The 22,010-nt window shown below is 44.5% G+C and overlaps 1 protein-coding gene across 11 annotated transcripts in view; it reads left to right on the forward strand.

Annotated features, from left to right (window-relative positions):
* The window catches only part of Synrg (synergin gamma), an 89,735-nt gene extending 73,650 nt beyond the window's left edge, over nucleotides 1-16,085 (forward strand). For 8 of the 11 annotated variants that reach the window (XM_040749353.1, XM_040749357.1, XM_040749362.1 and 5 more), the window contains 3 exons: nucleotides 10,975-11,085; nucleotides 11,475-11,510; nucleotides 12,529-16,085. In XM_040749353.1, coding sequence (XP_040605287.1) covers nucleotides 10,975-11,085; nucleotides 11,475-11,510; nucleotides 12,529-12,660 — 279 coding nt within the window. In that variant the 3' untranslated portion in view covers nucleotides 12,661-16,085. The remainder of the gene's footprint in view (nucleotides 1-10,974; nucleotides 11,086-11,474; nucleotides 11,511-12,528) is intronic. The other 3 variants (XM_040749364.1, XM_040749355.1, XM_040749363.1) reach the window with 1 other exon arrangement.
* Nucleotides 16,086-22,010: the final 5,925 nt, after the last annotated feature.

Below are 22,010 nucleotides of genomic sequence, written 5' to 3' on the forward strand. Positions count from 1 at the left end.
GTGGGCATTTTGTCAGGGAGCATTCTCAGAATAACAGAACTATCACCACATGGCTGGGAGGGAGGCTGCCAACATAATGATTAGGTTGTGCTTAGTGATAGAATCTGTGTTTATAAGTATTCTCTGCCTTTCTCAGCTATCTTTAATGAATATTTATTTTGCTTGCAATGGAAAATAAATTTTCCCTCTGATTGAGAAATTTCTCATTCCCTTCTCACACTCGAACCCTTCCCCAAAACCCCTGTTGGTTGCCGTGGCCTCTTCTTCGGTCATTCTGATGGGTTGTCCAGTTGGCTGAGCTGTATGGTAGGGTCTTTAGCTGCATTAAATCTACACAGCAACTTGACATCTTTACTCTGCCACCATCCTGTCCTGAATCAGGGAAGGACCAGAGGCATCTAGCATGCTGTGTGCTTCATCCTATCCTGAAAAGGTTGAGTTAGGTAGACAAAACCGAAGATTCACAAAGGCTTTTGCTGGAGAGTAGATTGGCAGAGTGTAAGGTTAATGAGAAAAGGTACCAGGAGCTTGTCCTGGTACACAGTCAATCTGAAGTCAAGTCACTTTCTGTACCTTCCCCCTGGCAATTTATATCCCAGGATGGCAGAGCAATTACAGGCCTCCCACTTTGCCTTTAGATTTGAAGGTTCTGTGTTTTGGTGGCAGTCAGTTCTCACTGCTTGGAAAACTAGATCTCCATCCTTCCTCCAGTCAGCCACCACAGCCCCCCTCTTCCAGTGCTGCTGGTGAAGCAGACCAGGGTTAGAAAACCCATCTTGCCTTGCCTTGAGATTGTTGCTGTTTGTCCTTCCAGTTAGGGTGAAGAAAAACCTGGAAGTGTCAGGCCTAGTTGCTGGCCTGTGTTCACCAGGTGAAGTAGCTGCTGTCACTAGCAACTGGAGAAGCCATTTTCCTCAGTGTACATCTTCCCCAACTCCCTGGAGAAGTTGGGAAAGATGCCCTGCCACTGTTGATGAAAATGACTTGTCTTCTAGGCTCTGCTCCTCACTCCAGGTCACTTCTGAGTTTACACACAACAAAATGCCCAGAACCTTAGTACCATCACACCATGCGTTTTGTGACTTTCCCCATCTGTTGACAAATGCATGGGCCCTTCTGTATCATCTGTGCCCTGTCAAGCTGTGGACTATTTCGGCTTCCTTATGCATCTTCCCAGTCTCTGCCTGGCTGCAAGCTTTCACACCAAGCATCACTTTTGTCCAGACCTTTTCAAAGAAGCCACAGGATATGATTTTGTAACGTCGAAGGAAATTTGTCATCTGTTTACCTAGAATGTTCTGCTCCATTCACATCTGATGGCTCTAACTCACTTTGCAGGGCCAACACCGTTAGGTAAATGGAGAGGGGGCTTCCCATTCATGCCATCTCCTCAGATTCTGTTTGCAAGCATCCACTCCCAGTGCCCATGTCCAGCATCTTGGGGGGGGGGGTAACTAACTGGTCTGGCTTTTCAGGCACACATCGTAGCACAGGGATTCATTATCTCTCCTCTGCAGTGCTAGGATGCATTGCAGAGTGCACGTGAATACTGAGTCTTCACTTCCTAACTAGCCGTGTTCTTCAGTTATAATTGCTTCTCTTGCCAGGGTAGCTGTGACAGAGCAATGATCATTCTCTGTTGAGATACTTCCTAGTTATACCATACCGTTTCCTCTTGAGAGCCGGCAGGTAGGTCATGAGTCTATAAACCTTAACTCGGATTACCCACTGCATAAGGAGTAGCATATATCTCACGGATATATAAGGTATGAATAGTTATGAATGAGCCTTTACTGTAACAGAACTGACAAAGAAAGTCATATAAATGCCAATAGCATAAAACCCAGCGTCTGACTATGTCATTCCCACTGTACCACAGCTCTGAAAACCCAGCAACCCTGATGAGGTGCTCAGAGCCAGCGGGTCATTACCAGAGACAGGCAGGCTTAAGGTGGCACCAAAGCCTTGAACTCTTAGCATCTTTGTTTGGCTTGGAGTAAATGAGCTCCTTAAGAGACCACACCACCATTCAGAGATTCATTGTTCTCAATGCACTACCAGTACTGATGGTTACCATTCGTATTTGCAACTAGGACACTGTGGTGGTTTGAATGATAATGGCCCCCACAGGGCCGTAGGGAAGTGGCACTATTAGGACAAGTGGCCTTAGAGTAGGTGTGGCCTTGTTAAAGGATGTCCGTCTCTGGGTTTTGAGGTTTTAAATGCTCACGTCAGGTAGTGTCTCTTGCTGTTGTCTGCTGACCCTAATGTAGAACTCTGAGCTACCTCTTTATAAGAGCTGCCTTGGTCATGGTGTCTCTTCACAGCAACAGAACATTGACTAAGACAATTAGTCACATTATTCCACATTTTGACATTCATTCTCACTTAGTCCTAGTAATGGCATATGAGGTCAGTATCATCTCCATTTCTTTGTAAAATGTATGTATGTATGTATGTATGTGTGTGTGTGTGTGTGAGTGTGGGAGACATGCATGCCATGGTGTAAATGGAAGTCAGAGATGATTTAGGAATTGGTTTTCATCTTCTCCCTTGCTGAGGCAGGGTCTTTCTCATTCTGCTGCTGTACTCCAGGCCAGCTGGCCAGCAGGCTTCCAGGAGAGTCTCCTGACTCTGCCTCTCATCTCACTATAGGAATGAAGTACTCACCACCGCATCCAGCCTTTTGTGGATTCCAGAGAGTAAATGCAAGTAGTCATTACAGAAGATGAACACTTTTACCTTCTGAGCCATCTCACTGGCCCTTAATGTTTGTTTCTGTAGAGGAAGAAATCAGGGCTCAGAAATATCAAATTTTAATTGAAACTATTAAAAACCTAGATTTTGAATCTATATCATCATTTTAAAATCTGTTTTTCCTACTATGGAATTTCTAGCTTTCAAAAGACCCAGCAGCACAGGAACCAAGGTGTCACTCGGTGGACAGCAGTGTTTTTTGTCTTGTTTTATTATGTTTTTGAGATTGTGTTTATTATGCTTGCAGCCTTGGTTAGATATATTCCCCAACTCTCCCCAAACAAGCAAACAATAAAACACCAGCTGTGGTTTCTCTACCTAAAAATGCCCCGTGTGTAGTGTTCATCACAGTGGGGATCCTTGAGATAAGTAAGGCAAAGCACACAGTCATGATTCCAAAATGTGACTTAATATATTCTTAAACTGAATGTTACGGGGCTGGAGAGACAACTTGGCAGTAAGGAGCTCTGGCTGTTATTCCAGAGGACCCAGGTTCAGATTCCAGCACCTGCAGCTCACAACTGTCTGTACCTCCAGTTCAAGAGGATCCAACACCCTTACACAGACATAAATACAGGCAAAACACCAATTCATACAAAGTAAATTTAAAAACTGAGAGTTACATTGCAAAAATCCTTTAATGCTCTGGGTGACTGTGAACTGAAACTCCCTCTTGTGGTAGAAGCAGGCATTCCTCTAGCAGGAAAGGCCATCTACTTCTGTGACTTATAGATGGATGCTCTGATGATAGCCCCCAGAGTGAAGGTCAGCTAAGCTTTTATCTTTTTTTTTGTTTGTTTGTTTGTTTGTTTTTTCGAGACAGGGTTTCTCTGTCGCTTTGGAGGCTGTCCTGGAACTCACTTGGTAGTCTAGGCTGGTCTCGAACTTACAGAGATCCGCCTGCCTCTGCCTCCCGAGTGCTGGGATTAAAGGCGTGCGCCACCAATGCCCAGCTAAGCTTTTATCTTATGAATCTGTTGGATCAAAGAAGCAATTCAGCCCTGGGAAACAAAACTTTGGCATATAAAACCTAATAAGAGAAAAAGGACTGTTTTTCTCCAGATTTGTGGCCAACTGAAGTCACACATTCATGCCTTTTGATTCCATTGTCCCTTGGTAATTCCTCCCAGCATGAAGAAATGGTGAATTTCAGAGTGTTTACTCCCTTAATGATGTGAAATTTCAAGAGAACAAACAGTACACTTTGATGGGAGCATCTCTCTACCCCCTGCTCATCTTGCAAGCATCATACTTTAGAGGCAGCATCTTTACCATGTCTTCTGCTGACAAATGGCACTCTCAAACTTGCCATGTGACCCTGGAACCTTTACTACCTCCTGTGTCACCTTATATGGCAATAATAGCTTCGAGACGGGATTGTTGAGTTAGGGGTGTGTGGTTGAAGAAATGGCCCTGGTGTCACGGTGTCCTTCTGGAAGAAGGTAGCAGATAGGGGTGAGGAAAGGTGGTACGACAGTAGAAGCAGAGAGAGATTGGCAGGCGCTCCTGCTGCTTTTGAGATGGGATCTTGTGTAAGGAATGCACAGTTCTAGACATTTTGGGAGGTGATCTCTAAACGCTCTACAGACAGGCAGGGAAAGAGAGTCTCCTCTGGAACTTCAGAAGGCATGAAGCGCTGTCAGTCACTCCAGACTCCTCCCAGTCATGTTGGGGATAAAGTCATGTTCTTTTAAGCCTTTAAGTTTTGTCTAATTTGTACAGCAGCAAGGTCAGTAGTTTACAACACACTGTAACCAGGTCTAGAACTGCTTGTGGAACTAGTATCTAGGAAACTGTTTTCATCTGTCCGAGTAGACTGAGCTACGGTGTAGTAACAAACACTCCTCTCCCATTCTCAAACAAACCGGCCTTCTTTATTGTTCAGATTGTATGTCCATTTCAGCAGAGAGGCTCTAAATCTGCCTTCACTCAGGATCACTTCCTACCCTGCATGGAATGTAGCTGGTCATCCATGAGGGTCGACGAGCATAAGAAATAGCACATTTTATTTTATTATGATTTTATGTGTCACTGTTTTGCCTGTGTGTCTGTATACCACATGCCTGGTGCCCAGGGGAGGCCAGAAGAGGGAGTCAGAACTAAAGTTACAGATAGCTGTGAGCTGCCATGTGTATGCTGGGAATCAAACCCAGGTCCTTGGGAAGAGCAGCTGGCACCCTTAACCTTAGAGCCAGCACAATGGTTTTAAAGGCTTCCTTCAAGCAGTGGCACACGTGACTTGCTGGCATGGCAGGTGACAGAGCCAGGCCTCATTTCGAGGAAGGTAGGAAGCTTTTCACACCATTTGTCCGGAAAGGGAGAACATGAATGTTGGCAAAGAACCCTGAATGCCACCATCTTCCTTACTGCTGCTTCCCTTCATACCACAGCTGGCAGTTGTTACTGGTGAAGGAGTCAGGCTTACACACTCACTATAGCTGTCTCCGGACTTGTCTGTGCAAGCAGTTTTATAGGACACGCGGCTCCTTAAACTATCCTACAACTCCTTTCCACTTGGGGTATTTTTATGTATACAAGTATATGAAATAGGTATGAAATCAAATGTTTACAGCTAGTAAATCATGAAGACATTTATTTTAAATAGCCTTTTGGTATACATATAATTTACTATTTACTAAGGATGAAAGCAAATTTGCATACTGATGAGATGAATGTGGTTGTTTTTGCTTCAGAAAGATTTCAGTCTTAGCCAAGCAGTGGTGGCACACACCTTTAATCCCAGCACTCAGGAGGCAGAAGCAAGTAGATCTCTGAGTTCAAGGTCAGCCTGGTCTACAGAGTTAGTTCCAGGACAGTCAGAGCAATATAAAAAGATCCTGTCTTGAAAAACAAACCAACAAAAAAAAAAATCAGTCTTGGCTTAATATCTGGTTCTATAGGATAAAGAGCATCTTCATTTTTCAGAGCTGATTGATATTTCGATTTTATAATTGTCAATGCTGAGAATAAGTATAAAATACAAAATGGCTGAAATATATTTAAGGCTATTTTACAAATTGTAAGTAATTCTATACTAGGTGGGTGTCGGTGGTGGATGCCTTTAATCCTAGCACAGGCAAAAACTGACAGATCTTTATGAGTTCAAAGCTAGCCTGATCTACATAGTTCTCACGTAGAGTCCTAGTGAGTTCAATGACAGACAGGGCTACATAGAGAGACCCTGTCTCAAAAACCAAAATCAAAAGGAAACAACAAAAAATTTTATACTGATCCCAAGCCAAAATTCATTTACTGTTCTTTTAATGAAATTCCAGTCAGCAATTCAACACCAGTTTTAAGTCAAACACTAACTATATAACCAAAGAAAAATACACCAATTTGATACTTAGATGCTAAATAATGGTGGCAGAAAAATATTAAAAGTATTTGTTTTCAACTAGGTGTTGGTGGCACACACCTTTAATCCCAGCATTTAGGAGGCAGAGGCAGGCAGATCTCTGTGAGTTCCAGGCCAGCCTAATCTACAGACTAGTTCCAGAACAACCAACAGCCAGAGCTAAACAGAGAAACCCTGTCTCGTAAAACAAAAAAGGATTTTTTCTATAGTTAAAGCATTTTGTTTCTATAAAAACAGAAGACTTTGTATGTACAGTAAGAACTCTGCAATTCACAGCAGAGTCTGGGATCTGAGCGGGGTGTTCAAGGCAGCACTCACTGGCATGTGACAGGTAGCATGTGCAGTGCAGTGACATCACGTGATACATGGAAGAGTGCTATCAGAAACACCTCAAGTTCTTTAGCATCTGGTTCTGAATCAGAGTTTTGGAGTTGCATAGTCAGAAACCTTTTACTGTTGCCAACTTCCTGAAACTCCCACATCCTGTTAGGTGACCCATCTTGGTGACCATAACCCACAGTTTAAGAAGCTGGGTTCCAGGGCTGGAGAGATGGGCTCAGCAGTTAGGAGCACTTGATGTTTGTCTTAGTCAGTGTTCTATTGCTGAGAAGAGACACCCTGGCCATAGCAACTCATGAAAGAAAGTGTTTAATTGGGGCTGGTTCAACAGTTTCAGATATCTAGCCCATTAATGTCTCGTTGGAGACCATGGCAGCATGCAGACAGACATGGTGCTGCAGAAGCCCCAGAAAGTTCTACATCTGGATACACAGACAGCAGGAAGAAGGAAACATTAGACCTGACTTGGGCATGTGAAACCTCAAAGCCCACCCTCAGTGACACACTTTCTCCAATAAGGCCATACCTCCTCCTAATCCTTCTCAAGTAGTGCTACTCCCTGATGACCAGACATTCAAGTATATGAGCCTACAGGGGGCATTTTTATTCAAGCCACCATACTGCTTCACAGCACCTACATGGTGGTAAACAATTAACCTTAACTTCAGTTCCAGAGGATCTGACACCCTCTCCCAACATCCAATGGCACTAGATGCATGTGGCATGAAGAGGCATTTGGATAAAACACACATACATATAAAAATAAATGTTTTAAAAAGAAGCTGGTATATATAATCATTACTAAATATAAGAAATACTTTCCAATCAAAGTTGATGGTCAACCCTGCCTGGGGTGGGGGGAGTTAATGGTCAATTTACAGCAGCCTATAGCAGGCATGATTTATAATTGTGGCCATGGTTGGTGCCAAGTTGCTACTATACATTACAATATAATCCCCTGCTTTTAGATATGTGTTTAAGGGGGCTAATTTGTTTTTGTTTTGTTTTGTTTAAGACAAGGTTTCTCTGTGAAGCCCTGACTGACCTGGAACTCAATCTGTAGATCAGGCTAGCCTACAATTCACCTGCCTCTACCTCCTGGGAGCTGGGATTAAAGGTGTGCACCACCATTGCCTGCCTAGGAGAGCTCGTTTTACCATTTGGAAGATTAATTTAATCACAGATAGTTTATGCAAAGCCTATGGTTCTGGCAACTTACAGTGCGCCCTTACCATTTGCTTTCCTGTGCACCCCATAAACAGATAGTAAAAGACTTTTTATTAATTTGACTGATTTCTTTTTTTGTTTGTTTGTTTTTTGTTTTTCAAGACAGGGTTTCTCTGTGGCTTTGGAGACTGTCCTGGAACTAGCTCTTGTAGACCAAGCTGGCCTCGAACTCACAGAGATCCACCTGCCTCTGCCTCCCGAGTGCTGGGATTAAAGGCGTGCGCCACCACCGCCCGGCAATTTGACTGATTTCAAGTCTCACAGTTTAATTATTTTCTAGTTATTTCTCCAACAGTCCCTGATATGGTAACATGCTCCTTATGCTCTGGACTGGGGAAGTTAATTTGATGCTAAAGTCAGAACAATTTTGAGTAAATGCAGCCGAGAGTAGCGGTTGGTCAACCTAATCTTGGTCAGCCTAGAGTAGCAGTTCTGGATGGTATAGTCACCAGGTAGCTCTGCGCTGGGCAGCCCTTTCCAGCTCCATGTTCAATGATGTCACACAGCAAGCTTGAGAGTCAGCCATGACGGGGTACTTATAATGTGGAACTCAGCAAATGTTTCCTGGGGCTTGATTTATTGTTTTACTGACTGTTTATATTTAAGAAAGTGGCTGAGAAAAATGCTGATGATGCAAATCTTGAATGTATCTAAAGCTATCACCTGTGAATAGCACAAAAGCTGAGGAAACCAGCAGTCACTCAAGTCTTTGACCAGTGACGTTTCCAGAATGTTCTTTTTGTTTCAGCTTAGCCTTAAGTCTAATCAGGTCTAGGGGGTGGGGGATATGGGTCAGTGGCTGAGAGCACTGGCTGTTCTTGGAGAGGACTCAGGTTCAATTCCTAGCACCCACATGGCAGCTCATAACCACCTCTAACTCCAGCTCCAGGGGATCTGGCACCCTCTTCTGGTGTCCATGGGCACTGCTGCATGTGGTACAGAGATACAGGCAAAGAACCCATACACATAAAAATTATTAAAAATTTAAGTCACCAACATTCATGCCAGTATTATACTTATTTGTGAAAACAAAAGTTGACTATGAATCCAAAGGATGGGGAAAAATGAAAAAAAATGTTCTGTGAAAATCATTTGGCAGTATGGAATTTACAATGAGGTAAACAGGTATTCTCTGCTGCTGTTTTAGTTTTTGAGGAGTTTTGTTTGGTTTGGTTTTTGTTTTTTGTGGGTGGGGGTTGGTTCATTTGGGTTTTGTTGTTGTTGTTGTTGTTGTTGTTGTTGTTTTGGTTTTTCAAGACAGGGTTTCTCTGCGTAACAGTCCTGGCTGTCCTGGAACTTGCTTTGTAGACCAGTCTGGCCTCAAACTCACTGAGATCCTCCTGCCTGTGACTCCCAAGTGTTGGGATTAAAGGTGTGCACCATTACTGCCTGGCTGGTTTTGGGTTTTGTTTTTTTTTTAAGATGTATTTATTTATTATGAATACAACATCCTGCCTCCATGTATGTCTGCATGCCAGCAGAGGGCACCAGATCTCATTATGGATGGTTGTGAGCCACCATGTGGTTGCTGGGAATTGAACTCAGGACCTCTGGAAGAGCAGTTGGTGCTCTTAACCTCTGAGCCATCTCTCCAGTCCTAGTTTTGTTTTTTTAAGACAGGGTCTCACTCACTATGTAGCCCTGCCTTGCCTGGAACTATATAAACCAGGCTAGCCTCCAACTCACCCAGACCTGCCTGCCTCTGCTTCCTGAGTGCTCTAATTAAGGTCCTATGCCAGGAGGACCTTAAGGCCTGGAAAATATTCAGAATATTTTCATCTCTTCCTAAAGTTCATTCCAGCTCTTTCATAGTCAACCCCTGATCTGATTTCAAAAGCCACCACTGACCTGATTTCCATAGCCAGAGACTCCTCTGTTTTAATTCTTTATAAACATGAAATGACATCAAATGTTAGCACTCTTGTATCTGGCTTGCTTAGGAGCATAATATTGAAATGCAGTCATGTTGATCAAATGTCACTTTGCTCCCTGGCTGAGTAGTAGTGTATTGTATGAATACATCACAACTTGTTATCCATCTTCTTCTTATTAGACACTAGTTAGTGCCAGATTTAGCTAATATGGATACAGTTGCTATGAATGGTTTGGTTTTTTGTTTGTTTGTTTGTTTGTTTGTTTTGGAACAAGATTTGTTGACATATGTTTTCTTTTTTCTTAGATAAATATCTAGGAATAAAATTGCAAGCACATAGCAGATCTGTATTTAATCTTTAAGAAACTGAGACCTGCCCCTTTAATCGCTGCATTACACTCCCCATATTTCATAGACTTTTGTCGTTGTCTGTTTGGGTATAAAGAGCTGAGCAAACATAGTACTTAGCATACGCCTGCCTGCAGCTATTCCATTTACTGTCTCTAGCCGCTGACTTTCCGTCTCACTCATAGCATTATCTGGACCTCACGCCTCCACCACTGCCCTTGTGACCTTGGCAGCTGCAACTCAGCCCGAACCAAACTATGCTCTCTTCTGTCCTTGGGCACAGGGAATCTCCTGAACTGCCCAGGCCTCCCTTCTTTATCTCCTGCACATGCCCACGGCCTGTGGGTTCTGCCCCCTTCTGAGCCCTTGCATGCGCCCCCCTGCCCTTCCCCTCTGTTGTCTTAGCAGTCGTCTAGCTGAAGAAGCTGTACCTTGAGGACTGCCACCCCCAATCTCTCGCTGACACTGTCATAAGAAGACGGGGTTGTGCCTGCAATGTATACTTTGTCCTGTCTCACCTCCTATCGTTTCTCTGTGGTTCCTTGGTGCTCTAGCCTCGTCCCCCTCCACTCTCCGGGGCTTGGCTCCCACCTTCAATTCTCCTCATAGCTGGACTTTGCTTAGATGTCTTTGCTTTGCGCTGCTTGTGTGTGAAAGTGACATCCTTCCCTTCTCCTACTGCACCCGACTCATCACCCCATTAACCCACTGACCTGTCCTTTGGTAGTCTCATCAATACTCAGGCAGGGTGATTGTGAGTTCCAGGAAGCATTCTCTTGGCTAAGTGCCCCCGTTGAGTGCCTGGACACTCAGTACTCATCCCAAAGTAAGTACTGTAGCACCATTGGCCTTGCATTGCTTGACACCCACCCCCAGCTCCACCCTAGACTGTGAGGTCCCCAGGCTGTGGAGTGGTTTTCTTCCCACAGGCATCGCTAGCAGCTAGAACATAGCAACTGGTTGGCAGATCTAGGAAGTAAGCACTTGTGTTATTAGCTGACTTAACATTGTAGTTGACCTACACAGCATCTGAAATTGCTATGTCCTTATCCATCTTTCCTGTCATCCTCAGCCAGATGAAAATTCACTGGATTTTTCCTCCTGTATGTTACGACCTGGGATTAAGAACGCTCAGGAACTGGCTTGTGGGGTGTGTCTCTTAAATGTGGACTCTAGGAGCCGGGTAAGTTCTTGACTTCCCCTTCCAAGTGTCAAGGTTCACCGCTAATGTGACCTGGGGGACAGCCACATGTAACCCACTTTACAACAAGCTCTGTGACCAGAGGTGGGGATTTGGAAGTCTAGAAAGTTCTATAGAAGCAGACCTGGTTTTTCCATGGGGCAGTAGGGAAGCTGCTGAGGAAGGGAGTGGACAAAGTCCTCCCCTCCCTGCTGAGCATGTGGTTCACAGGGTCTCTACAGCACCCATTAACAGGGGCTGGAGGAGAACATGGCAAGCCATGTGGATGTACCTGGAGGAAAGAGGCAAGAGGCCTGTTCTAGGGACATGGGTTGGTTTGTTTTTTGTTTTTTGTTTTTTTGTTTTTTGACCGTATGGTTTCAACATTTCAGAAAGAAGAGAAGCCTGCAACAGAACAGCCTAAAAATGTATGAGCCAGTTACAGGTTACCTTAGTGTGTCCGTCTCAGCCTTGTGTAAGAGGTCAACAGGCAATTCTGTTGTTGTCCTGGCAGTGCCAATCGTGAATCCTCTACTGACTCATTTTTGTCCCCGTAATGTTTGATCAAACCAACTAATGTGTCTACATGAAGCCACTGCTGTCTTGTTTGCACGCTTGTAACAGCTAATCAGCTTCTGGTGTTGTCATTTTTCTCTGCCATGAACCAGCACCTTCTGGAAGACTAGAAGCTGTAGTGACACACAGAATGAATGAGATCAGAGAGCTTCAAAACAAATCATTTGGATTTTAAGGTTTTATCTGTGGTGTTTAAGAAAGCAAACAGCAGAATGTTAAATAGGTAACCAGAGCTACAGACGAAGGGGACTGTTGTATGTCCACTCAGTTGTCAGCTCCCAATGGCATTAGACCAGTGGTTCTTAACCTTCCTAAAACTTATGCCCTTTAATACAGTTTCTCATGTTGTGGTGACCCCAGCCACAAAATTATTTTGTTGCTACTTCATAACTGTAATTTTGCCACTGTTATGTATTGTAACCATGGCATTAGCCTGTAAGCATTAGGATCAGTTCATTTCTAGTTCTTTTAAATGTTTTCATTCCTGATAGGACTGACACCAGCCATGGAACTCTAAGGGGCCACATGTTTCATTTATGGCAGCCTCCAGGGAGGGAACCAATTCCCCTGACTATTTTAGTGCCTGTGTCCTGCCCATTCCTCCCTCCTGTCACCTTCCCTGTCTTTTCTGTGAAGATTGGGCCCTTTGCTGAAACTAGGTTGAATGGTACCGACTCTTATACCTTTAATTAGCAATAAAAAAAATAAATAAGACCTTCTTACTTGAATCCTATAGCCACCTGCTCAACTTTTGTCTGTGTGTGCCATTCCGGCCTGGGCCTCTGTGCACCTGGGGATTGCCTGTGGCGGCTGCTGACAAACTCTTAGATGTAGGAAGAACCTGACTTGACCCATATCTATTTCTGGCAGGCATTCAACTCGGAAACAGACAGTTTCAAGCTTGCCTATGGAGGACACCAGTACCACGCCAGCTGTGCCAACTTCTGGATCAACTGTGTCGAACCCAAGCCTCCTGGCCTCCTCCTGCCAGATCTGCTCTGAAAGTTTCTCAGTGAAGCTCCAGTTGATGTTTGGTTGTTTTTGTCACATGACTAGGGGTGACAGGGATCAATAAACAGAATACAAGTACTGCAAAATTCCCTTCCATCCATCTCATTGAAGCATTCCCCAAGAGGTGGGGTAGAAAACTGCAATGGAGGTTCCCATCAGACAGCCTTTGACCACTGCTTCCCCTACCCCTTTGTAGCCTGAGGTTAATTGGTAGACCTAAATTGCACGTGACACTGGACACTTGTTTGCTTATCTCTTCTGGTTTTTGTTGATGGTGATGTTGGTTTGACTTTTTTTTTTAAGGATAGGGTCTTGATGCATGCCCCTGGCTGACTTGAATTTGTAGCGATCCTCCTGTCTCTGCCTCCCAAGTGCTGGGTCACAGGCATGTGCCACCATACCCTATTTCTCTTAAGATATTTTAAAATATGGACCACAGTTTTCTGTAAGGAGTAATCTGCTGCTGAAGTGTTTAAACTGTGAAAAATTGACAAAAGAGGAAAAGTAAGTTATCCTAGCACTGGAATCTGCAAGTTTGTCTCCAGCCAGTGCTCGCTTACATCTCCAACTTCAGGGTCCCATGAAGCAGGACACATCTTTCTGCATTTTTCTTGTAAATACTTGAAATAAAAGGGGATTGTGATTAAACTGACACTCTGGACTTGTCTCCACTGGACAGTGGCAGGCAAGGAGGGCATAACTCCCCATTCCTGTCAAACCTCACCCTCTTCTCCTCCCCTGAAACTAGCTCTCAAGGAAACCATCCCCAGAGCCTGAATCAGATGCACACCCTTCTCCTTGGAGCCTTTACTGAGATCCTGCCATTTTGCCTCAACATCAAGACTGGCACAACACAGAGAAACCCTGTCTCGAAAAAACAAAAAAGACTGGTACAAACCATGGTGTTTTTCCTCCAAAAGAAAAGTCTCTAACAGCTGTGGAATGAAATCTCTTCATAGTGACCTCTCTCCACATTCCCAAAGATGGCTGCATAGGGGCCAGCAAGTGGAGAGAATGGAGTTTTGGGTCTAGTGTGGTAGTTCTCAGCCTTCCTAATGCTGTGACCTTTAATACACTTCCTCATGTTGTAGTGACCCCAACTTATTTTCATTGCTACTTCATAAGTGTAACATTGCTACTGTTATGAATTGTAATATAAATATCTGATATGCTGGATATCTGATATGTGACCCCTGTGAAAGTGGCATTTGATGTTGTCCGTCTCCCCCAGGGTTGTGACCCACAGGTTGGGAACCATTGGCCTTGTGAGAGGAACAGTAAGGTGTGTGTGTGTGTGTGTGTGTGTGTGTGTGTGTGTGTGTGTGTGTGTGTGTTAGAGAAACATACCTTAGATGCAACATAGGAAAACAGCAACAGCACTGAATTTTCAAATGAAAAGGCTCACACTGGTGTAGGCATTTGTCATGTAAACAAAATGCATGAAACTAAGAGACCTGAAGCTTCAGTGGTTAAAAAGTGTTACTCCCAGGAAAAGCCCAGCAGTCTGGGGCTCTGGCTGTTAATTTGTGCATTGAGACAGACTTCAGGTCCTACATGCTTTGCTGACCTGATTTAGTTTTTATTTGAAAATCTAAAACACTGGGTTTAGTCTATCTCACTGCTGCGTCTACAAAATTCACCATTTCCCCTTCCAGGGCAAAACTATTCTGTGTTGTTCCTTCTTGTATTTGCTCCAAGATACTGGTCATTTTCACCTGTTGATGGTGCTTCTCCTGGCCTTGCTGAAGAGCAATGCAGAGAGAAGAGCTGATGAATCCACTTACTCAGCTGTTCCAGATGATGTCATCTGCACTGCTAACATCCAGACATCTGTCTGCACTGTGACCACGAGGCCTTTCCCTGCCCGGCCCGGGGCTGGTGGAGCGGGGAGGCTCCAGTGCGCACACGCAGGTGGGTTGGTTTTCAGCAGCCCCTGAAACAGCACCACTAGTGTTTCACCATGGCCCAGAACAGCAATCGGGCTCTCCAGTCTGTATTCTAGATTATTCCCTCATAAGAACAATAGGATTGACCTTAACCAAAGAATATTCCCAGTTTAGCTACATTTACACTGCTGAAGCATTTTCTGGAAATGCTATGGTGAAGTGTTGACTACACAGTGGCCTGTATCGATGACATCTTAAGTACCTGTTAGCTAGATTGTCTCCACTTGTAGATTTATTCCAGAATACCTATGTTAAAACTCCTTACCCGTAGGGTTACTTACTCCTTAGGAGGTGCCAGAGGAAAATTCAATAGACATAGACGAAAATCTTTTACCATGAAAAATATTGGCTGTTTAATACTTTAAGATATTTAGTTAGATACTTCCACCAGGGATTTGGGGGAGTGTAGACTATTAGCAGGCTGGTTTTCCTTGTGTGCATGTATTAAAATGATTCACGTAGCATTCAGCTTCACCTCAGCTCTTTTCTTGTTAGCCAAAAGCCCAGTGTCCTTGGAAACAGTAACCAAGGTTACTTATCTGCATACTGTGCATTGTGTCAGGCAGCTTCACCCACTGCTTGAATGGAGATTAATAAGCACCACTCGGTTTGGGAACTGTGCTCTGCCTTTCCCTGCCTGTGGGTTGGTGTGTGACCTGTGTCTGGACATGCTTGAGACAGAGGAGGCTCAAGGCATGCTCAGATATTACCTCTGTCTTCCTTTTCTGTGTCTGCTAGTTAGCATTCCCTCTGGGATGCACATTTTTAAATTAATATTTTGTGTTGCTATACATATTTCGGGTGTTTGGGTTTTGCTTGTTTTTATGTTTGGTCTTATTTCCTGTTTATCTGTTTATGTGTCATCAAAAAGATTTCTTGAAAACAGGTATTGGAAATTCTTGCTTTGTACCAGGGTCTCTCTGAGAATTCTCCTAAGTATCTCCAGTCAGACACCTTTTGTTAACAGTTCATAAATGAACTCACATTTCCAGGCATTTGTCCTAAAGAAGGGGCCACTGGAGCCTGCTGGAGACATTCCAGCGGATATCAGAGTACAGGTCAAGATGTGTGTAGCCTGTGGTTTTGTGTCTAGATTGGGTACCATTTCCTCGGAAAAGGGTTCACCAAATGATATTGAAAAGCCCCTCCTCCTTCCAAAGTCTAGCCAAGGAAATAGGACCTAAGTGAAACAGCTCATAGTTTGTTTTGTAAATGCCAGTTTACAAATACTTTTCTAACAAAGTATCATAAAAATTGTTTTACTTAGTTTCATTCTTTTATGTTGAATATAGTACAAGTGACTGACAAAGCATTCACCTCTCAGGTCATAGCTGTGGCTTTGTTAGCCGGAGGAATGTTGCAAGTCCATGAAGCATGTCTTGTGTGTGATCTGGAATGTGGTCCCAAATGTTAAAAGACGGTGTGCCGCCTTTCCCCTTTGTCTACATTTTAATAAACAACTACTCTTAATTGCCGTGTTTATGCACTGTAGAACTGGAAGTCTAAATCCACTCATGCTAGTTCTAAGCTGCCCTCTCTCTAACAGGAAACACCCCAACTTCAGACTGCAGCCCTTTTTTTTGTTGGGTTAAAATTCCACAGGTGAGATCACAGATGAACACAGAACAAAGCACTGAGGAGGGCGGTCCACTTCCAGGTGCTCGAGGACACCTGTAGTTGCATCCCAGTGCTAATGTTTACCTGGATGTCTTTTGAGGGAGTTACTGCCATTTGTTCCTATCAAAGGATGACCGTGGGTGTCATTCCCCAGGTGGGGAGGGACCCAGGAGCAGAGCAAAGAGGAGGAGGGAGAGACTTTAGGAAAGAGGCAGCAGGTCAGGAGGGACCGATGGCCTGGAACTTACTAAGTAGGCCGGGCTGGCTGAAAGGCCCCAGTGTCGACCTCCCCAACACTGAGATTACAAATGTGTGCCACCACCTAGCATTTCTCCTTTATTTTTTCCCTTTTACTGAAATTAATTTTTCTCACATAATATATCCTGATTATGGTTTCCCCTCTCTCTCCTCCTCCCAGTTCCTTCCCATCTACCCTCCCCAAAATTCAGATCCACTCCCTTTCTATCTCTCAGAAAAAAAACCAGGCTAAGAGAAAATAATAAAATATGGGAGAAAGCAAAAACTAACACATCAAAGTTGGACAAGACAAACAGAAGGAAAAGAGCCTGAGTGAAGGCACAAGAATCAGAGACCCACTCTTTCTCACACTCAGAAATCCATAAAAAAAGGCTAACTGGTGCATGCAGAGACCCTGGTGCAGACATGTGCAGGCCCTGCGCTTGCTGACTCGTTCTCTGCGAGTTCGTATGAGCTTTGCTCGTGTTGACTTAGAGGGCATTGCTTTCTTGGTGTCCTCCATTCCCTCTGACTCTTACACTCTTTCTGCCTCCTCTTCCATTGGTTTCCCAGAGCCCTCCCTAGGTCCCTGGGCTATCTGGTTTCTTGGTCACCCCAACAATGTTGGGTATAGGTCCCATCTTGTGGAGTGGCCATAAGCTTTGTGTCACCATTGCCCTAGCGTATTTTTCAGGCAGGACACTAATGGGGAAATCCTGTGTATATGTCAATAAAGCACTGTTGGCCAATAGGGAAGCAAGATAGGTGGGACTAGGAGTCGAGGAGTACTCTGGGAAGGAGAAACACAGAGAGTCAAGATGTAACCGCCATAGGGGTAAGAAGCCCGGAAACTTTTCTCCGGTAAGAGAAATACTTAGATTGGCAGTTATGGGGTAAATACTTAAGTCAGAGATATCCAGTAAGAAACAAGCAAGGCCAACAGCTTCATAATTAATACAGCATCTTTTGTGTTATTTGGGGACTACAATGCGGCAAAGCCCAGGCGACTGGCGGGGATAAACCAAAGCAGCTAGCAAGGAAAAGGCTTCTCTCTACAGGACACCATTGTAGATCAAAGGATTTGTGGCTTGACACACTTCTCTTTTGATAGTGTGCCAAGTACCTTCCTGTACCAAAGATGCTAGAACACAGGGATGAAGGCTCTATATAGGCATCAATTTGACTTCTCCATCTTCAATGAGTTGTGTAGGTGTCTTTCAGCAATGGGGCCTTGCTGTCAGTTTGTGGAGAACAATTTATACTCTTGGCAACAGTTTGGGTGATCTGGGGATTCCCATGAGACCCTTTTGGTCAACAATCCAATGAAATATAACCCAGCCCTGGTTCTGGAATCTTGATTTGGTGACAAGAGATGTTCAGTTGGGACTTTGTCTCCCTCATTATTTGATGATTTCATTTAAATCACTTTCATGTATGTATATATTTTAGGAAGCTCCTACTGTATTAGGTTTCCGTGCTACCCCTCAAATGGCCCTTACTTTTAGCTGTCTCTCATCACATTCCCTTCCTTATCCCTCTATTGCCCCTTCCCTACTTGATCCTTCTGTTCCAGCCCTCCCATCCATAACTATCTATTCTATTTCCCTTTTCTAACAAGATCTGTCTGTATCCACTAGTTAAGGATGGATCCTGTTTTTACATATATTCTGTAGTCTGTGTCTTTTTACTGAGGATTTGAAATCATTGATGTCAAGAAATACCTATGAGTACTATTGTTGATTCCTTTTATTTTGTTGTTGTTGTTGTTGTGTGTGGATGTGTGCTTCTCTCTTATTTGATGGTCTGGGATGATTTGTTCCCTTTTATTCCATGTTTTTCCTTGGGTATAGTTAACCTCTTTGTTAGTTTTGTGTTTTGTTTTTTCTCCCAGACAGGGTTTCTCTATGTAGCCCAGGCTGTCCTGGAACTCTCTCTGTAGACCAGGCTGTCCTCAAACTCAGAGACCTGCCTGCCTCTGCCTCCTGAGTGCTGGAATTAACTGCATGCACCACCACCTCCTGGCATAGTTAATCTCTTTGGTTTGGAATTTCCCTACTAGGGCCTTCTGTAGGGCTGGGTTTATGGATAGAAAATTGCTTAAATTTTGTTTTATCTGCCAGGCGGTGGTGGCGCACGCCTTTAATCCCAGCACTCGGGAGGCAGAGGCAGGCGGATCTCTGTGAGTTCGAGGCCGGGCTGGACCGATAGCCTCCAAAACAATACAGAGAAACCCTGTCTTGTAAAAACCAAAAAAAATTTTTTTTGTTTTATCATGGCTTTCTCCATCTACTGTGATTGGCGATTTTTCTGGGTATAGTATTGTGGACTCAGCGTCTGTGGCACTTTATATGTTATTTGGTCCATTTCCCTTGGAGCTTTAATATTCTCTTTTCTGTACATTTAGTGCTTTGATTATTATGTGGCAAGGGGCATTTCTTTTCTGGTCCGGTCTATGTGGTGTTCTGTATGCTTCTTGTGTCTTAATTGGCACCTCCTTATTTAGGTTAGGGAAATTTTCTTCTATTATTTTGTTGAAAATATTTCCTGTGCCTTTGACATGAGTTTCTTCTCCTTCCTGTATTTTTCAGTTTGATCTTAGTGTCCCATATTTCCTGGATATCTTGTGCCAGGATTTTTTTTAGATTTAACATTTTCTTTCACTGAGGTATCTATTTCTTCTGCCATTGGGTCTTGAATACCTGAGATTCTCTCTTCCATCTCTTGTATTTTGTTGACAAGACTTGCCTCTGAGATTCCTGTTCAAGTTCCTACATTTTTCGTTTCTAGATTCCCCTCCATTTAGGTTTTCTTATACATACATACATACATATATATATTTTTTTTTATTTTTAAATTTAAATTTAAATTTAAATTAGAAACAAGGTTGCTTCACATGTCAATTCCAGGTCCCTCTCCGTTTCTCTCCCCTCCTGTGTCCTCTCACCAACCCCCCCAATATCCCCTCATTCCCCAGGAAGGGTGAGGCCCTCCATGGGGGTGTCCATAGTCTTTCATTTCATCCAGGGCAGGGCCTAGACCCTCCCCCAAGAGTTCAGGGTGAGAGTGCGTCTCTCATTGTTAGATAGGAGTCCAAAGTCCATTTGTATACCCGGGATAAATACTACTCAAGGCTCAATAGATTACCTAGGCCTTCTCACTGACACCTATGTTCAGGGGGTCTGGGTTTTCTTACATTGATTCTTTTTCCATTTTCAGGTCCTGAACTGTTTTTGGTTTTTTTATTTCCTCCTATTGTTTGTGTTTTCATAGATTTAAGGGATTTATTAATTTCCTCTTTAAGGACCTCTAACATATTCTTAAAGGCTATTTTAAGATTTCTTTCTTGTGCTTCAGCTATGTTGAACTACTCAGGGCTTTCTGTGGTAGGGTTGTCGGGCTCTAGTGAAGATGTGTCCCGGCTGTTACCATGTTTTTACACAGGTGTCTAGGCATTCGGGATTGGGAAGATTGTAACCCTGGGTGCTGATATATGATCTTGTCTTTGTTGGGTAGATTCCGTGGCTTCTGTTGTCCTCTCTAGTTTTTAGGAGAGTGTTGACCTGGTAGGAAATTCTCCTCAGATCCTGATTAGGTGTGGCCACTGGTAGTTCCAGGTAAAATGGTTTCTGGGTATTGGGAACTGACACTTAGGAGTGGAGATGGTCTGGGGAGGTGAGGGGTCCACATGGGGAATGCAGGGTGTTCCACCAGGGTCCACTTAGACCCCTGGGAATGGGGAGAAAATGAGGAGAGTCACAACAGAAGGTCTGCTACGGAGCTGGGAACAAGACTGGGGGATTTGACTTGCAGGAAGAGAAGGAGAGGTAAAACTGCACCGAGCCTACTTGCTTCCCCTGTTAGAGAACTACGGTTCCCAGGGAGTGCCTGCTAGGAAGGTGAGATAAAGCAGTGAGGGAGGAGAGGGAAGTGGGAGGGGCAGACCTGTGTGAGCCACTGGGAAGTGGGAGGAGCAGACCTGCGTGAGCCACTGGGAAGTGGGAGGAGCAGACCTGCGTGAGCCACTGGGAAGTGGGAGGGGCAGACCTGCGTGAGCCACTGGGAAGTGGGAGGAGCAGACCTGCGTGAGCCACTGGGAAGTGGGAGGAGCAGACCTGCGTGAGCCACTGGGAAGTGGGAGGGGCAGACCTGCGTGAGCCACTGGGAAGTGGGAGGGGCAGACCTGCGTGAGCCACTGGGAAGTGGGAGGGGCAGACCTGCGTGAGCCACTGGGAAGTGGGAGGGGCAGACCTGCGTGAGCCACTGGGAAGTGGGAGGAGCAGACCTGCGTGAGCCACTGGGAAGTGGGAGGGGCAGACCTGCGTGAGCCACTGGGAAGTGGGAGGGGCAGACCTGCGTGAGCCACTGGGAAGTGGGAGGGGCAGACCTGTGTGAGCCACTGGAGAATGGGGGCAGGGGAAGGGAGGCTGCAGCACTCGTCCTGCTGCAGAGCTGGCGATGACCCTGATGGGGTTGGGCTTGGAGGAGATGAGGGACTGGAGTGCATACCTGGCATTTTATGTGGGTTCTGGAAATGAACTCAGGTCCTTATGTTTGCACAACAAGCACTTTACCAACCAAGCCTTCTCCCCAGTCCTTGCCAAGATTTTCACAGGAAAGTTTTTCCTAATTACAAGGAATGTCAGCAAGTATTTTCTTTCTATAGTGCTGTGATTACTATGGTGCTCCTATTCAGAGACTGCCTGACTTAAAGCCTGGCGTCAAGCTAAGAAGCCAGTCTCCTTGTGTTGTTTTTGGTCAAGTACTAATGTTGCATGTATGCTCCTCTGATCTCCCAGAGAAACTGTTCTAAAATTTCCTATATAGATAATGATGTATGCTTGTACTGTGGCTAGCTGTAGACAGAACAGTTTTGTGTTGCTGTGTGAGCAGAGGCATGTCTTCTGTTGTGTGTGTTTTTTTGTTTTGTTTTGTGTCTTTTTGGTTTTTCGAGACAAGGTTTCTTTATGTAGCCCTGGCTATCCTGGAGCTAGCTCTGTAGATCAGGCTGGCCTCAAACTCAGAGATCCACCTGCCTCTGCCTCCCAAATGCTAGGATTAAAGGTGTGCACCAACACCGCCCAGCTATCTTCTCTGTTTACTTTGATGGTGGACTTGAAACTTTGATTTACCAAGATAAAATGGAACGCAGCACCTTTTATCTGTGTGTGTGTGTGTGTGTGTGTGTGTGTGTGTGTGTGTGTGTATGTGTGCGCGCGCGCACTTGCCACCGGGGTGCCCAACCTTTTGACATTGTGACATGTCTGACTTTTGTCTGCTACAGTGTGGGGCCACATTCTATCCTGGGATCTTACTGCTCATAAGCTGCAGGTTAGACACACCTGCTCTATACTGTTCCCACATGCGGATGATACTGATTTCTGCTTGTCTGCAGGGGTGTGAATTGCTGACATGATTCGGCTGGGGTTTCTACTTTAAGTGCTGACCATGACTGTCCTAATGGCTACAACTGAACAGTGACTGGAGAACACCTTTCTTCCACTGACACACATACACACACACCTGAAATGATCAGTAAAGAGC

Source organism: Mesocricetus auratus, unplaced genomic scaffold, assembly GCF_017639785.1.
Source record: "Mesocricetus auratus isolate SY011 unplaced genomic scaffold, BCM_Maur_2.0 Super-Scaffold_100007, whole genome shotgun sequence".
Lineage (NCBI taxonomy): Eukaryota > Metazoa > Chordata > Mammalia > Rodentia > Cricetidae > Mesocricetus > Mesocricetus auratus.